This window comes from Polyergus mexicanus, unplaced genomic scaffold, assembly GCF_030449975.1.
Source record: "Polyergus mexicanus isolate NDT 795.1 unplaced genomic scaffold, iyPolMexi1.0 SCAF_3, whole genome shotgun sequence".
Lineage (NCBI taxonomy): Eukaryota > Metazoa > Arthropoda > Insecta > Hymenoptera > Formicidae > Polyergus > Polyergus mexicanus.
The window spans coordinates 11332607-11351566 of NW_027223323.1; the positions used below are offsets into that span (position 1 = coordinate 11332607).

General features: G+C 43.3%; 2 protein-coding genes across 2 annotated transcripts; both read left to right on the forward strand.

The window, feature by feature from the left end:
- The first annotated feature begins 10858 nt into the window (after positions 1-10858).
- On the forward strand, positions 10859-13408 carry LOC138945044 (uncharacterized). Its single transcript, XM_070316217.1, has 4 exons — positions 10859-11553; positions 11628-11923; positions 12197-13186; positions 13251-13408. Exons 1-4 carry the CDS (start codon positions 10859-10861, stop codon positions 13406-13408), a joined length of 2139 nt encoding a protein of 712 aa, XP_070172318.1.
- A 262-nt stretch (positions 13409-13670) lies between these two features.
- LOC138932101 (uncharacterized) lies at positions 13671-14189 on the forward strand. The gene has a single exon (XM_070293671.1). It carries the CDS (start codon positions 13671-13673, stop codon positions 14187-14189), a length of 519 nt encoding a protein of 172 aa, XP_070149772.1.
- The last annotated feature ends 4771 nt before the right edge of the window (positions 14190-18960 follow it).

Genomic DNA, 18960 nt, shown 5'->3' on the forward strand with positions numbered 1-18960 from the left:
AAGCAGTGGTATCAACGCAGAGTACTAACCTTGTATTACATCCTTGAAGTATTTAATAGCTTCATAAATTGCTAAAAGCTCTCTATCGTAAGCACTATATTTCTTTTGCGCGGGACTCAGTTTCTTAGAGAAGAATGCTACGGGTCGGTTTTGGTGGTTGTTAACTTGTTCCAAAACTGCTCCTAAAGCTGTATCCGAAGCGTCGGTCTTCAGTATAAATGGTGTAAGTTCAGAAGGATGTGCTAAAAGTGTAGCCTGTGCAAGTTCTTCCTTGCATTGTTCAAAAACAGTTATAGCCTCAGGTGTCCATGGGACCGCTCGCTTATCGTTCTTCTTGCTATCCTTTAAAAATTCATTGAGCGGTGCCTGGTGTTTGGCTGCATTTTTGAGGTGGCGGCGGTAGTAATTGATTACTCCTAGGTATCTGCGGAGTTGGATTATCGTTTCAGGTTTTTGGTAATTTGAAATCGTGCTTACCCGTTTGGATGATGGCCTGGTGCCGTCTCCGGTGATCTCATGACTTAAAAATTCTATCCGTTCCTTGCCAAAAACGCATTTCGCTGGATTAACTGTTATTCTAGCTTCTTGTAGGCGTTTAAAAACGATTCGGAGGTGTTGTAGATGTTCCTCCTTTGACGTTGAAGCGACCAATATATCGTCTATATAGCAAAAACAGAATTCAAGGTCTTTTAGGATGCTGTTCATCAGGCGTTGAAAAGTCTGGGCGGCATTTCTCAGTCCGAAAGGCATTGCTATAAATTCGAATAACCCAAACGGCGTGGTAACGGCAGTTTTTGGGATATCTGGTTCGTGGACGGGTATCTGATAATAAGCTTTTGTTAGATCTATCGTACTGAAAATGTTAGTTCCATGGAGATTGGTGGCGAAATCGTGTATGTGCGGTAATGGATACCGGTCTGGGACCGTCATAGCATTTAAACCGGTAATCGCCGCACGGTCTCCAATTTCCAGCTTGCTTTTTGGGTGCCATATGTAAAGCTGATGCCCATGGACTACGAGATGGTCGGCAAACTCCGGCTTCCACCAATTGCGCGAATTCAGCCTTCGCTATTCTAAGTTTGTCTGCCGGTAATCTGCGTGGGCGGCACGAGACGGGAGGTCCTTGTGTCTCAATGTAATGGAAAACTCCGTGGGCCGGTGTGGGCGATGCTTGTAATGGTTGAGTGATGCCAGGGAATTCAGCCAATAGGTGATGATATTCATCGGCCGGGTCCAGTGTCATCGTGGAAATATGAGCTATCTCTTTACTAAAACCGGGTGTGGTTAATTTGGTGACTTTATCAATTAGTTGTTTACCTGGTAAGTCAACAATAAGTCCTTGGTGTTTTATGAGATCTGCTCCGATGACAGGTCGCGTCACGTCTGCTAGTGTAAAAAACCACTTAATTGGACGGCGCAAGCCTAGATTTAGTGTCAGTTGTTTCTCGCCATAGGTCTTGATGCGTTCTCCGTTTGCCGCAAAAAGAAGCATCTGCGTAGGTGTTGGCAGCTTGGGAAGGTATTTGGCTGGTAGGATGGATATGTCGGCGCCTGTGTCAATTAAGAATGTCCATCCGGTAGTGCGGTCGGTGACATGAAGCCTGGATGATGTATGACGTCCGGCGGACAGGGCTTCTACTGGCGCCGGTCTTGCTTGTTTTCCGACTCTTCAGTTGGTCGATAGGAACATGGGGTGGTGCATTTGCGTGCTTTATCGGCGAAACGTCTGTGGTAATAGCACATACTTGGATTTGACGGAGTTCTTGAGCGCGACCTGTAGCCGGGTCTGGTTCGGGGTCTGCTACGGCTTCTGTGGTTTCTGGAACCGTTTCGACTCATTTCATCTATGCGTAGGGTAAGTTCGCTCACCTGTTTGGCAAGTTGGCTAACAGGGTCTTCCTGACTAGCTTGCGGGACCGTGACTGCCTGTATTTCTTGCGTAGTGGGGTGTTCCCATAACTTATCAGCGCATTCCGCTAATTTACTTATTGTTGTGCCTTCGATAATAAGTAGGAATTGTTGGATACGTGCTGGCAGCCGTTGAAGCCATAATGTACGTAATAGCCCTTCGGTCGCCTCCGTGCCTGCCAAAGTCTTCATCTCTCTTAGGAGCTGAGAGGGTTTTTTATCTCCTAACTCTATGCCTCGTAGCAGGGTCCTTAGTTGTTTCTCTTGAGAGTCTGTGAATCGTTTAATCAGGTGCTTTTTAAGGGAATCGTATTTACCTGTGACCGGCGGTGCTTCAAGTATGTTGGCTACTGCGATCATAACCTCTTCGTCAAGATGCCGGACGATCGCGTTGTATCGTGCGTCGTCGGACCGCACTCTATACGCGTTGAATTCACTCTCTAGATGTATAAACCAAAGCCCCGGTCTATTCTTCCAGAATGTGGGTAGTCGGACGCTTCTGAATTCAGCGGCGTATGTTTCCGTCGCCCTTGCCTTGTGCGGATCTATCGTGTTAGGCTGGTCGTCCCCTGTTGGTTGGTGGGACGTCGTTGCATCCGCGGCGTCGACAGGTCCGTCGGGCGGGAGTGGCAACGACATGATTACGAAATTTTATTTTTTCCTTTCCACGTGTTCAGGCTAACCTCGGCTCGCCGTATCACGTCGGGGTCACCAGTTTGTGTAGTGGTTATCGATTACACAAGTTACGTATAACAGTAACAATACTTTATTTGTACTTTAATACACGAATCGAAGTAGGATATATTCTTTGGTATTTATGCGATACTACGCCGGACAAGAAGCGTGATGATCCGTCTAGTACCCGGTCTCGGAGAGGAAGGGGAAGAAGCTCCCTAGAGTCGTCTCTCGCGTTCTCTCCGGAATCGGGCGGAGGTGTCGCCTCCATGTGGCGCTAGTGATTATCCCTAGGGGCCATAACGTCTCGCCACAGACCGATAAAATTGCGAAAAGTCATTAGAAATCCGACAGAATTAAGGGACCTAAGCGAAAGACTTGACGAAACAAACGAAGACTTAAATAACAATTATTTCCCTACTAACGGACACATTATATATCCCGTAGCTTCAAGTTGCACAAGAATAACAATAATAATAATAATTACCATAATAGCAATTATATACTCTAAGAAAAAATGTAAGACGGAAAAGAAAAAATTATCAGAAACTAACATAAATCCGATGTGCAAACCGAAAATAATTCAAGAGCACATCTACGGCACCGCAAGCGGATCGAATAGAACAGCTGAGATAGAAACCGACACCGCGATAACTAACACTGCGATGTTATATTAAAATAAAGTAAATATAAGAAACAAATGCGAAAATGTATAGCGAAAAAATATATAGGCAAAAATTCACGTATAGTTAATTTTCTTTTTCCAAAGGGGGAGGGATGTCATAACCCGACTAATTTCTTAATATATTAAAGAATAAAACAATAAAGTGACACAGAAAAGTGTAAGAAAAAGCTGAGTAAAGCAAAGCATTAAAATTAGAAAAGAGATCAAGGAAAATTAGGAAAGAGTAAAGTAATAAAAGAATATTGTGGCGGCCTACGGCAACCACAAAATTGCGATAACACGATATTCGCGAAGTATTATCGTTTCTCGCAAGCGCTCGTCCATCCGCGCGTAGTGCGAGAGGCGCCGCTAGTCGGCGCAAGGCGCTCGAGCCAACAAGAATGTGGAAAGCAGTCCGGCGGGCATATAGCGCGCCCGCGCGTAGTTGCGGACAACACCGCTAGGCGGCGCAAGGCGCCCGGGCCAACCTGAAAGTAGAAAGCCGTCCAGCCGGAATATAGGGCAGACCCCCTGCAGAGAAAGTACGAAGAAAATTATAGGCGCCAGACGCCTTACTTCCTAGCGCAAGTCGCTAACAAACTTCCTAAAACGTTGGACAAACGCCACGGCGCCAGTCGCCGCAACGCCGCCAAGACGCCACGGACTAAAAGCGCCAGCACGCTGCCCACAGTGGCAGAAATCGCCCTCCGGCGAAAAACTCGCCCAACGCCGCTCCATTTAACATCGGCTAAACGGAGACGAATAGGCGCTCGCTCGTCTCCAGCCTTAGGCGCACGGTCGCCTCCATCATACGGCGCTCGCTCGCCTCCAGCCTTAGGCGCACGGTCGCCTCCATCATATGGCGCTCGATCGCCTCCCGCCTTAGGCGCTCGGTCGCCTCCAGCATCCGGCGTTCGACCGCCACCAGCAGCAGGCGGCCAGCCAACGCATCCTCTGGTCACGGTAGACCTGACCCTCGGCGCCAGTCCAACCTCGGCCAGGGACGAGCCACCGGCTCCAGGAGCCCCGCTACCGGGGAAAAAGAAGACCGAGGCCCGGCTACTGGCACTATTCGGCGCTAGCCCGCCGAAACCCACCACCGGGCAGGGCACCAAGAGGGACCGACCAATCACGCCAGACATTGGTCGCCTACGGAGTACCACGCCTCCGGTTCCGTGGTACCCTCCACCGCTAATTTCACCGCTGCGAAGGACACCCCTGAAGGAGAGTATCGCCACGCAGACGAGTCCTATGATAATCGGTATCGACGCGGCGACACAGACAAAACGTCGAGGAGGAAAAGCACGCAAATTACTATTAAATAATAACAATCAAACCCGAAATCGAAATTACGATAAAGAGAACCGGCATAATTGTAAATGGAGAAACTAATAAAATATATATTTTCGATAAAGTACCCATTCATTTCTCTACCTATAACTTTGGGTTAAAAACTGCGGACTAGGATATAAGTACGCGTATAACCGCGCCAATACCCATAAATATTAATAAAATAAAAGTAAGATACGTGACTAAAGAGAAGGAAGTCACGGTCAAGTTCTTGGAAGCTGAGTAAGCAGCTGACGAGACAGACTGACAAGCGGAGCACGAGACATGCTCCGGTCAGGGACACCACACTCCTCCCCAATCAACGACCTAATTAATTAAGAGATAAATAAGCGCGAGATGCACCTCGCGAGACTACTCGCTGACTACTCGCTCGCTCAATATTATCGAAGTACCGTACGTATCGCGCCCGACTATTATAATCGCGAATAAGTGAAAGTGTATTAAATCTTGCAAAATATACTAAATTATACCTAACGTCCGGAAGTGTCTTATTTCGAGCGTGGATCCTAATCCTTTGGGCGTACAAATCCCAAAGGATGTACGTATTATAATTAAACAAGGCAAGGTTAATCCATTTATCCCATTGTTTTTGTTCATTCGCGTATTGTTTTAAATATTTGTCTAACGATGTTATCTTCCTAATGATCCGTTTGATTGAGGATGGAAGATTGTTGTGCAAAATTTACGAATTTTAAATAATTTTGCAATTTTCTTTATTAGGTCGCTAAGGAAATTTCTGCCTTGATCTGTTAATATTGCTTTTGGTGCTCCAAGTACGCAAATAAATCGGTCTACGAAAGCTTCTGCGATGGTTTCGGAAGTTTGATTCGGTAACGGTATTCCCATGCAAAATTTAGTTAATTGATCTTGTAATATTAGAATATATTCGTTTCCTCTTTCGGTTTTAGGTAAATGGCCTACGATATCCATAGCTACTTTATCAAAAAAAGATCCTGGTGTATCTGTAATTATCATAGGTTGTTTTGTTTTTATTCGGACAAGTTTTTTCAATTGACATTGCAAACATTGCTATATATACCGTTGAACATCTGCTTTTAAGTTTTCCCAGTAATAATTATGTTTTATTCGGTTATAAGTTTTTGTGACTCCCGGGTGTCCTCCCGTTGCATTTCACTGATTATAACGGAACGTAAGTCTTTCGGTGGATATTTAATTAATCCGTGGCAAATAATAACTTTAGTAGAAGCGTCGGTGAATATTGATTGTATATGTGATTTGACGTTCATTCCATGGGATATTATTAATAAACTCGGTTTTTGCGATACTAAATGTTTCTAATTTTAAATCTTCGGTTACGTTTCGCATGTCTGTTAAGATTTTAGCAATTTCATTAAGAGTAGCCGTAGGGCCTTCTCGTTGTTCTTCGCTGACAGGTAAAGCCACATGATAATGATTTTTATGTTTTATAGCCTTAGCTTTTCCTAAGACAAGAAATCCTAGGTTTGGAAGCTCTTTTCGTTCGACAAGTTTTCGTGAGTCTGAATCTAAAGGTTTTCCCTGAGTGTCGACGAAGTATACCATGTTATCTTTTCGTAAAAATAATAGTTCTCGAGAGTCTATAACGTTACCATGAATTATTCTATTTTCAATAAATGCGGGTTTTGTTTTTCTCGACTTTAAATTTTAGTTAATAATATCTTCCTCATTTTCTTCTTCGTCTTTCTTTTCACTGGCAGAATCTTTATCAGGCGGATCGTTTCTTTTTTCAATCTCTCCGATCTCTTCTCCGTCGCTATGCAATTCGTTATTTTATTTTGTTCAATATTTTGTTTTGTAGTTTGGCTTTTTGTTTGAATTTTATTTTGTTTAGGAGGATCATGTATTAAAGCTTTTTCGGTAATTGATAAATAATATGGTTCGTTTAATTCTGTTAGTATAAATGGAAGAGTATTGTTATTGTTATTTAATAAATCGTTTTCAGGTGTTATTTCTTCGTTTTCTTCGATATTGGAAAGATAGAAATGGAAATCGTCGTCATCTTCTTCTTTTTCTAATAGTTCGGTAATTAATTGTGCATCTTTAGGATTGTCTGGGTTTAAAAGTTTTTTGTCTTTTATAATTTTACAATCTATTTCTCTGAAGTTGACAGGATTTCTAGATAATGCATCTGCGTTTACGTTTGTTTTTCCTGCTTTGTATACAACCTCATAATCGTATTCTGCTAATTTTAATCTCCAACGGAGTATTTGCATATTTGCGTCTTGTGCGTTTTTAAACTACATCAAAGGTTTATGATCTGTAACTAAAGTGAATTTCCTTCCGTATAAATACAGTCGAAAATGTTTAACGCTATATACAATAGCCAGTGCTTCTTTTTTGTATCGTATTTTAATTCATTATCTGTTAAGAGGATGCCGGATTACCGACAGAACGCGAATATTAGTTATTTTGCAAAATCTTTTTGTTTATTATAGATATCAACAAATCCTTTTCCATAATTAAAGTATACATAATAACGGAGTGCGGAGTTCATGATTTCATATGAAAAGTGAAAAAAAAGAGAAAATTACAGTTTTGTTATTGGCTTCTGCGTCAACATTTACTTAATATAATAAATTTGTAATCTACACGTGCTTAATCAGTAAACTCCGCACTCGGCATTTCATTAAAGAATATAAGTGAACTTAAAGAAGTGAGTTTAGAAGCTTTATAAAAAAGATTTTGCAAAATAAAATTTTCGTGTATATGTGTGTGTGCGAAATCGAGGCTCAAGAGTAAAACAGAGCAGTAGATTAGTTGCGTGATGTCGCGATAGACGGAGCTGCAATCTTATATGACAAGGACAAACATAATCGTACCATCTTTGTTTCTTTCATGCGTATGAAAGTAATATACATGTACACACTATCATTATTGTAGTATCTTTTCTCTCTCGATCATACGCTCTCTCTCTTTCTAATCGCTCGCTCGCTATCTATTACGTATCGCGTATCGCTTAGCTTCATGCTTCTCGCATATTCACTTACGCGTTCACTCGCTCTTCTCTCTCTCTCTCTAGCAGTGGTATCAACGCAGAGTACTTTCATTATTATATTCTTTTATTCATTTATTCCCATTATTATGTTCTTTTATTTGCTCAACTTTTATTTTTTCTATTTTCGTCTCCCTACATGATAAATTTATCTATTTATTTTTATTTTATAAAGCATAAATGAGATATACAACAATAAGATATTTTCTTTTTCTATTTAACTATAATTAAATACAACACATGTACATACAAAAATACACATAATTAACTACTTTTTCTATTTATAACACACAATATCTTATTTATATTCTATAAAATAAAGATGAATAAATTAATGATTAAAATAATTACTATTATTATATTGGAAGACGAGAATAAAAAGAATAAAAGTCGAATAAATAAGAGAATATAATAATAGAAAAGAAAGAATACAATGAAAAGAACGAGCAAAGAAAGAGAGAGAGAGAGAGAGAGCAGCGTGAATGAACGTGTAAACGAATGTGCGAGGAGCATAATATATATATATATATATATATATATATATATATATATATATATATATATAATTTTTATGACAATTTATCAACGCAGAGTACTGTAATTTATAAATAAGAAAATAGAATTTGATATATTTTATCCTCTTATGTTACCAAACATTTGCATATTTATATAAGCTTGCCTTTATTTATAGAAAATAAACTTTTTTTAAAGCAAAAATTTAGAAATTTAATTTTTGTCGTAAAATATTTATGAATAATGGTTTTGTAACGATGCATCCCTCCACCGTTACCCGGCCGTCGATCCGCCGGAAGTCCGCCGCCCGACAAACACCGGTCGGGCATAATGCGGAGGCGCCGAGCGCCCATTTTTAAGATATCGAGAAAGTCATTCGAATTTATAACCGCCGTCAAGACGCGTTGTTTACCGGGGATCGACGCCGCGCTCGGGTAACCGTACCGACCGTTCCCGAAACCACCCGAGTCGCGCGCGGCGGTTCAACTTGAAACAATATGCCTTAAAACAATCAGGCATATTACGCACGCGCACCCGCCGGAAAAAGCGGTATAAATAAGAGCCAATTTTCTATCTCGAGACCAGATCTTCCGCAACCGCCAGAGTCAGTACGACGCCTGAAATCCTGAAAACACGCTCAAAGAGAGAGAAAACGGGGTTGGGAGTACCCAGCCTCCGCCGAGAGTTTGCGACATCTCTAAGAGCGATCCTTTGAAATCTCTGCGACCGAGGAACACGAGGTTGGGCGTACTCAGCCTCCGTCGGGAGTTCTCGACACCTCGCACGCATCCGTCCACCTAAGTGCAACGGCGACCATCCAGTGGTAGGGAGTTTCCTGCCATTGACGGATATTTCCGTCGGTCGTTGCACTCCTGCATTCTACGGGAAAACCATCCCCGACGAAACAATACCGCGATATCCGCGAACTCGCAGTAATTCCGCGACCGTCATTACCACGATCGGACTCGCCATTAATACGGCGCGCTAAGTCCCGCTCAAGGGGGAGGATCTAACCCGGCCGCGACATCGATCGACGCAATCAGATCGATACCGACACGTCTAAGGACCGCCCACCGACCCGACCGAAATTACCGCCCGGTAGTTAGCGGCCTCTGCCGAAATCCAGATCCGCGCACGTAATCGAGAATTGTATCGAATCGCTGAAAGCGCGCTCCGACACACACACACCCCGTGCATTGTAATTCGTATGCATCGCGACCGGCACGGTCACACCGCTAGACCAGGCCAACACTCACACATACACGAGTGCGTTCTGTCACCTGCACGTCATCCTTCGCCTCGCCCATATATTTTCAACACATTGTAAATATCTCGCGTTCGCACACGCACTCGCTCGCTTATCATTTCACTCACATACAAGCGCACACACACTGACACACACAACAGTTATACACACACTCACTCTGTATACACACATACTTACACGCAATAAATTATATTTTACCTAACGCCTCTATCGTTCGTCTCTCGATACCAGTAGTAATACTAGGCGGGTTCTAAGCCGGGTCCTCTGAGGGGGGGTGAGGGGCGAGGGGAAACCGGCGCGGGGGGTATGACGTCACGCGGGCGGAGGGGGATTTTGGTGGCGCGGGGTCCGCGGAGAGGGGGAGGGGGGACCGCGGCGGAACGGTAGGCGCGGAGTCCGCGGGGAAGAGGGAACGCGAAGGTACGACGCCGCAGAGCGGTGTATTATAAAGGGCGAGTGTCGATGTCCGGCTGCTATAATTTATTATAAACAAAATAAAACCATCGCGGTGGTCTCTTCATCTTTTTTTTTCCAGGAAGAGCCGCTCGCGCACTATTGCGCGCAACATTAAAATTAGGTGATAAGGCGAGCGCCGATGTCCGGCTGCTATAATTCGCGTCGGGACATGTTTATCGGTGTACTTAAAGGCGGGTGTCGATGTCTGAAAAATAAGGCGAGCGCCGATTTCCGACTGCTCGAGAATTTATAAATAATATAAACAAGATAGAACCATCGCGGTGCTCTCTTCATCTTTTTTCCAGGAAGAGCCGTTTATCGTATCGCTTGTCGGGATACGTTTCGCGATACCATAACGCGATAGATTAAAAATATATAATGAAGAACGAAGGGTGTCAAAAACTCAGTATGCGATTTGAAAGCTTACGGTCCGTATATCGACTGAAATAGGTACAGCGGGTACTTGTAAATTTTTGTGATTGAGATATACGACGTGATAAGTGGCCGGTCCTTCTCCAATTGAAGATTTCCGGCGTATCAGATCTTTCCATGCAATATGTACCCAATTTGCACACAGTAAAAAAAAACATTGGTATAAAAAGTGTGAAAAAATAATAATAATAAAAACATGGAAAACACCGAGCCAACCGAACGCGACCTGTTGGAGCTGTCGCGTCGAGTCGCTACTTTGGGCGAGTATTTCGCGTGGGCGCAGCGATGCGAGGAATTTATCAAACAGCTGGAAGAACACAGTCGTGTCAAGCGTCCGCGACTCTCGATCGGAGTTCGACAATCTTTGGTGGCTAGAATCGCGCGAGTCGAGGGTGCGAGGACTCGATTAGAGAGATGGTTTATACACAGCGGTGGTGATTACAGTGGTGACAATACCGCGGAAAGACTCGTTTGGCGAGAGATCGATACCGCGTTCGAAAACCGTATACTGACCGGTGCGGTGATTAACGCAGATTATATCGAACCGCGACAATTTCTCGAGGACGCTAAAGACATCGTGCTCGAACACGTGTAAAAAGTTATGGAAAGACATAATAACGTGAAAGTGAACACTGTGTTCAACGGTGAATTCGTGTCGGGTGATAAGAGCGCAAATAAAAGTGTAAATACCAGAAACTATGAACTCTTTCGCACGTCCGATTTACACGAGTGGTACGAGCGACGCGTCGTCGAGCCCACGCTTGCCTCGCTCGAAGAATTTCAAGAACGCGATAGCGGGTGGGCGTTGTCGCGAATTCTCGATTTAACTGTAAATATAAATAAATATAATCTAATGCGCGCGGGGTGTCATATTAAATTACCGCGAGAAATAACAATGAAGAGAGCGGTAATAAACGTGCAATCCAAAGACAATGCGTGTGTCGCGTGGGCGGTGGTCGCCGCTCTACATCCAGCCGAAGATCATGTTTATCGGGAATCTTCGTATCCACATTATACGACAGTGCTAAATCTCCAAGACATTGAGTTTCCGATGACATTGAGTCAAATTAAAAAATTTGAACTTCACAACAACATTTCGATAAATGTATACTGCATCGAGAAAGAAAACAACATTGTCCCGATACGTCTGAGCGAACAAAAGAAGGACAGACACGTCAACTTGCTGTACATGCAAGATTCGCAAGACGTTGGACATTTTGCGTGGATCAAGAATTTATCTCGCCTCGTGAGCTCACAATTGAGTTGTAGCAAACGCAGACAATATATCTGCGATCGGTACGTATATTTAATAAAAATGCAATATATAAAATATACGAAAGAAAAATTAATTATTTCTTTTTTTTTTACAGATGTTTACACTATTTTAGATCGGACGATAAGTTGCAGTCGCACATTGTAGATTGCCGAGAAATGAACGAGTGCGCCATCCGATTACCGAGCGATAAAGACAAGTGGCTCGCGTTCAACAACTACAACAGAAAGGAGCGACTTCCCTTCGTCGTATACGCCGACTTGGAGTGCGTGCTGAGGACCGACGGTGATCCGATGGCGTCTACGTACACGTTTCAGCATCATCAAGTATTTAGCGTAGCTTATTATGTACATTGTTCGTACGACAAATCGTTAGCCGCGTATCATTCTCACCGTAGTACCGATTGCGTTTCGTGGTTCGTGGAAAAATTAAAAAATTTAGCGCAACGCGTAAAGATTATTTTAACCACGAATGTCCCCATGATAAATTTAACGCGAGATGAGCGGGAAAAGTTTCACAGCGCGACACACTGTCATATTTGCGAAAAACCGTTCGCGCAAGACGACACGCGCGTACGCGATCATTGTCATCTTACCGGGCGGTATCGAGGTCCCGCGCATTCAAACTGCAATTTAAATTATAAAGACTCTTTTTGCATTTCCATAGTATTTCACAATTTATCCGGTTACGATTCACATTTTATCATCGAGGAAATAGCTACCGCGTTCGAAGGCTCGATCAACGTACTACCGATAACGAAAGAAAAGTATATTTCATTCACGAAACACGTTAAAGATACCGCCGAAAAATCAGATTGCCGAAGCGATATAAAGTTACGGTTCATCGATTCGTACAAATTTCTCAGTACTAGTCTCGAAAAATTGACATCGTTTCTAAATAACGATAAACTTCAAATTTTAAAATCAAAATTTCAAAATTTATCGATCGAAGAGTTCAATTTATTGACGCGAAAAGGTGTCTTTCCATATGAATATATTGACTGTGTCGATAGGTTGCACGATACGTGTTTACCACCGCGCGAATCATTTTATAGTTCCTTGACCGGTGATACCGTATCCGAGAGCGACTACGCGCACGCCGAAAACGTTTGGAAGCGGTTCTCCGTTCGAACGCTAGGCGAATACAGCGACTTGTATTTAAAAACGGATGTCTTGTTATTGGCCGACGTTTTTGAAAATTTTCGCAACAAATGTATCGAGAGTTACGGGCTCGACCTCGCGTATTATTATACTCTTCCCGGATACACGTGGGATGCGATGCTAAAACATACGAATATTACGTTCGAATTACTTACCGATATCGATATGGTTATGTTTATCGAACGGGGAATACGCGGTGGCCTGAGCCAATGTTCCGGCAGATACGCGCGAGCCAATAACAAGTACATGCCGTCTTACGACCCATCGAAACCATCGTCGTACATGATGTATTTCGATGTAAACAACTTGTACGGTTGGGCAATGTGTCAATCGTTGCCCTATGCCGATTTTCGATGGGTCGACGACATCTCCGACTTTGACGTTAGCGCGATCGCTTCGGATTCAACCACAGGTTATATTCTCGAGGTCGATCTGGAGTATCCGCAACATCTTCACGACGCGCACGTTGATCTACCGTTCTGTCCAACGCCGCCCGGCAAGCGGCAAGATAAGCTCCTCGCAACTTTATACGATAAGAAGCGTTACGTCATACACTATAGCAACCTACAGCAATGCACGCGTCACGGCCTTCGCATCGCAAAGATACATCGCGTATTGCAATTCGCTCAATCCGCATGGCTCCGCGATTACATCGAACTCAACACCCGGTTTAGAACGCGCGCGACAAACGATTTCGAGAAAAATTTATACAAGTTAATGAACAACGCGGTATTCGGAAAAACTATGGTAAACGTGCGCAATCACGTCGATGTAAAATTATTAACAAAGTGGGACGGGCGATACGGCGCGGAGGCGATGATCGCGAAACCAAATTTTCATAGCAGAAGCGTCTTTTCGGAAAATTTGGTCGCCGTTGAACTGCGCAACCTCGAGGTGAAATTCAATAAACCGATCTATGTCGGTATGTGTATACTCGATATATCGAAAGTGTGTTTATCCACGAATTTCACCACGAGTACATGTTACCGTTATATCGCAAAAATTGTAAAATAATGTACACCGATACAGACAGTTTGATTTATCACATCGAGTGCGAGGATGTGTACGAGAATATGAAACGCGATATCGCTAGATTCGACACGAGCGATTATCCGGCTAACAACGCGTACGGTATACCGCTCGAGAACAAGAAAGTGCCGGATTTAATGAAGGACGAGAATAACGGTGCGATCATGACTGAATTCGTCGGGCTTAGAGCAAAAATGTACGCGTTGCGAGTAAATAGTAAAAAGGATATAAAAAAGGTTAAAGGTGTCAAGCGTAACGTCGTAGCGAGAACGATAACATTCGACGATTACACGCGGTGTCTGCGCGATGACATTGAAATGACTCGACAACAATCCTGCATAAGATCAAAATTGCACGAAGTGTACACAATCAGCGAGACAAAAATCGCTCTAAGTCCGCACGACGACAAGCGATATATCGTACCTGATTCGACCGACACCCTACCGTGGGGACATTACCGGATACTCTAATGTAATGTAATGTAATGTAATGTAATGTAATGTATGTATATGTATGTAATGTATGTATGTATGTATGTAATGTATGTATGTATGTATGTATGTATGTATAAGGAAAACAAAAGAAATATATATATATATATATTCCTATCTTTCTTTTTTCTTTTTTATATTTCATATTTTATATGCTGTATACATCTTACATATATTTTTTATATTTCAGATACTTTATATGTATTTCATATTCTTTATATGTTAAAAATAAAATACAGTTTGTACGAATTAAACCACATTGTCCTTGTGTATCCAAGAGTTGTGCGATCCATCGAATCCCAACCATTTGACGTAAACCTCGTCACCTCTCCTGCGCAGTACTTTCTCCACGAGATACACGTCCGGATAAGTCGCGCGACGCAACTCGTATTCGTAGAACGCACCAGCGACAGATTTTTTGCAATAGTCCTCGAGTAGATAAGTTACGGGATTAGTACGTTGCACTTTAACGATCTTAAACACTTCGGTGGTCCAGTTTGGCGTGTAACCCTTCTCGAAGATCGTCTTGTACTTGCTAACGCGTACCGGGTCACCTACTTTGAACTTTGCCGGACCCGCGATCTTTATCGCGCTGTACACAGTATCCAAGAGTCTTTCGGCGATCGCGGGGGTAACGTCGGCGGGTCGCATACTGATCGTTCGATGCTTGCGCGTGTTGTAATCCGATACGAGTCGCGGCAACGCGTCGACCCACTTGTAAGTTCCGTTGAGCGTAAACATCTTCCACATATCGTTCTTTAACGTACGATTGAATCGTTCGACGACCGATGCCTTCAACACCGAATACGTGGAATAATGATTGATGTCGTGTTTCTTCACGAGACGTTGCACGTTGGCGTTGTAAAATTCCTTCCCCATATCGGTTTGCATATTTTTCGGGCGCCTCTCGCTATTTTGAATTATCTCTGCGATAGCGTCAGCCGTCTCGCTTCCACCTTTATTCTTGAGCGGTACGGCCCACGCGTACTTGCTCAACACATCGATGACGGTGAGTATGTAGTGGTACCCTCTGTTGAAACGAGAGTACGGACGCATCTCGACGATGTCGGCTTGCCACAGGTCATCGTAACCCCGCACTACGACGCGTCTTCGGGGAAAATTTCTTCTCGCCGAAGCATGCAGTTCCTCGACGAGTCGTAGCTTCTCGATATTTTTACGTCCGTTGGATTTTAACGATGTCATGTTTTTAGCGGTGCGGCTAGTCGGTGCGTAATAATACGTGTAAATAAATTACATTATAATTTATATCTCTAACTTTTAACCACTCAATAACCGTTTATTCCCGGTCGTCGTCTTTCAATAGTGGTTCTTTGTCATCAGTCATTCGTCGCCGTTCGATAGCCGTTCGTAGCCGTTCCTGACCCGTTCGGTAGCCGTTCCTAATTCGTTCGCAGCCGTTCCTGAACCGTTCCTGAGGCTTTAGATAACCGTCCGACAACCGTTCCTGAACCGTTCGACCGTCCTTCAACCGTTCGTAGCCGTTCGTGAACTGTCCGTAGCTGTCCGTGAACCGTTTCTTGTCGTTCGTTGACGTTTCGTTGACGTTTCGTTGTCGTTCGTTGACGTTTCGTTGACGTTATGTCGTCGTTTTGTTGTCGTTCGTTGACGTTTCGTTAGTGTTTGTTGACGTTTCGTTAACGTTTCGTCGTCATTGTTTCGTTGTCGTTCGTTGATGTTTCTAATCTAGCGATATTCGCACGCCGAAGCTCGTTTACCACAATCTGTAACGCTCGCACGTCTTTCTCTAACGCTGCAAGCTTCTCGTCTAACTCTTTCAGTTGATTTCTCAACGTTTTAACGCATTGATCCACGTACAGTTTGTTGATGGCGTCGGTATCAGCCACAGGTTGCGCTACACGACGAATCTTGCGCGACCTCGCGTCAAAGTCCGTAACGGCGCGACACAGAGCGTTATCGCGCACGAAATTTCTCATTAATCCATTCCATCGACGATACGAAATGACATTCGTCGCGTCATTGCTCTGCTCGGACATTCCAAATTTGTTGATGAGCATCATCGATGCGAGAGACGTCGGTCGATCGATTGATTAGTTTTGCCGAGATACCGCTTAATTTATAATAATACCGGCTTCGCGAAGTTCCTCGATGATCGATAGGATCTCGTTGTCGTGGCCGTTGTGGCCCGCTTGGTGCGAAGCGTCGAGCAATCGTAAACGATCCACCAGCTCGTTGGGATCGTCCCAGTGCACGTAGTTGATCTTGTTGTCGGTTAGCGTCATCGCGCGAAGCGCGAATAATCCCTTTCCAGATTTTGTTTTTTTGGGTTCGATCGGTATCAGCTTTGCGATTATTTCTTTGTACTTGTATCCCCTGTTGCCCATTAATCGACCCTGCGCATCGTGATTGCGTTTATGCGCGTTCGTCGTCAACAGCATACTCTTGTACGTTTGCTTGTCATCCTCCGTATACAGGGTGTTTCAGAACAACCTTCCATCTTTAAAATGACGTATTCCTGATACGATTCTAAGACGATTTTTCCTTTACCAAAATTTGAATTGAAGCGTAATTTTTGAGTTATAAGCAAAAATAGTTAGCAAATCACGCGTCGAGTACAGAAGGCAGGCAGGAGCGGCGCAACACGCCACAGCTGACCGTCCGTTGCGTGATTACCACCGCATGAGTCGCTAACTATTTTACCTTATAACATAAAATTATGCTTTAAATAAAATTTTGGTAAAGAAGAAAATGTCTTAGAATTACGTCAGGAATATGTATTTAAAATAACGTCACTTTAGCGAAAGTTGTTCCGGATCACCGCTCGTCGAACGCTGCGATCAGCTGATTGCTTATACGCGATGTGTGTATGACGGAGTGTGTGCGTAAAAGGAAGGAAGAGACAGATAGAGAGAGAGAGAGAGAGAGAGAGAGAGAGGAGAGAGAGAGAGAGAGGAGAGAGAGAGAGGAGAGAGAGAGAGAGAGAGAGAGAGAGAGAGGAGAGAGAGAGAGAGAGGGGGGGAAGGTAGGAGGGGATAAGAGAGAGATGTTTGTACACACACGCGCACGTACACATACACTTTTTTCTCGCTCTCTTTCTCTCTTTTACACAACACTCATACACTCTCTCATTCGCTCACTTATTCACGCACTCACTCACTCACCTGTTCACTCACAGCGTAGCGAATCTTCTTGTTACGTATTTTCGTTAACTGCTGCACGATTATTATTTAGCGACGTACCGCGGAGACTGCGCGATCACATTGTTACGTTGCCTAGCGATGCGAGAAACGCGACATGTACCGTGCAAGTTGCGACGTGCGTGTGGCGCGTGGTTGACGCGAGATAAGACGAACGATCTTCTGAAACCTTCGCATTACGAATGCGATAGAAAACATAAAACGTATAATGACGTACTTAAAAAAATTAATTATTTATCATAATTAATAACTATTTATAATATTATAATAAATAATTATTTTTTTAAAAAGCATGTGTTATACGTTATTACGTTTTCGAAATTATTGCATTCACGATGCGAAAGTTTCAGTCAATCGCAAGATCGCAAGAATAATGTAATTAATAAATTACACTTGGGAAAATTTATTTTTATTCTGCTCAAATCAGATGTTCCACGTTAAAATGTATTGGTCGCTCTGAAAAGAGCGGATTGATTAAAAAAAAATTTTAGAGCAGATGCTCGAAATGCCCGCCATCCATCCTAATGCAAGCTCTCATGCGTTTTAATAAATTTGTTTGGACGTTCTCCATTACTTCTTCGTCGATATCCCAAATAGCACGTCGTAATCTTGTTTCAAGTTCTTCGATATTTTCGGGAAGCGTTTTATAAATTACTTCCTTACAATATCCCCATAAAAAGAAATCCAGAGGATTGAGATCCGGAGATCTTGCGGGCCAACGTATCGGGCCGTACCGACCCATCCAACGTCCGGGAAAATGCTCGTTTAAGTAATTTGTAACGATCCTGGCGTTGTGTGGCCCAGCACCGTCTTGTTGAAAGACAATCTCGTTTCTTTCAAATAATGGCACATCTTCTAGAAAATCTGGAAGATTTTCTGTTAAAAAGTCGACGTAAGTTCTTCCAGTTAAAGTATCTGGAAGAATAACTGGACCAAGTATTTCAGTGCCCATTATTCCAGCCCACACGTTAATCTTCCAACGAGTTTGAAAATTTCGAAGTCGCGTGACTCTTGGATTTTCCTCGCTCCAAAAGTGCATATTATGCGCATTAAAAATTCCTTCCTATGTAAATAGCGATTCATCGCTGAACATCACACGAGAGGAATATCTTGGATCTCGATCGATGTTTCGCAAAAAATTTTCGCAAAACATTCGTCTTGCGGGATAATCTGCTGGTCGTAAATGTTGCACGCGTGTATAATGAAACGCGTGCAACTTTTCTTGTTTCAATATTCTTTGTACGGTTGCACAAGATAAATCATGTTCTCGAGCAACTACCCGAATACTAGTTTCGGGATTATCCTCGAAAGCACGTACGACTCTCTCCGTGTTTCGTACGTTTCTAACGTAGCGATCTCTCCCAGTGTCGTGTTTGTTCGGCAAGACATTGCCAGTATCGTAAAGTCTTTGAGCTGCTGCAAGTATGACATGATTCGATGGATGTCTTCGGTTTGGATACAATTCGGCGTATCTTCTTGCAGCATGGTTTTGCTGCCGGTGACATTCGCCAAGTGCCATCAGCATGTCATAGTATTCTTGACTTGTGTAGTACTCTGCGTTGATACCACTGCTT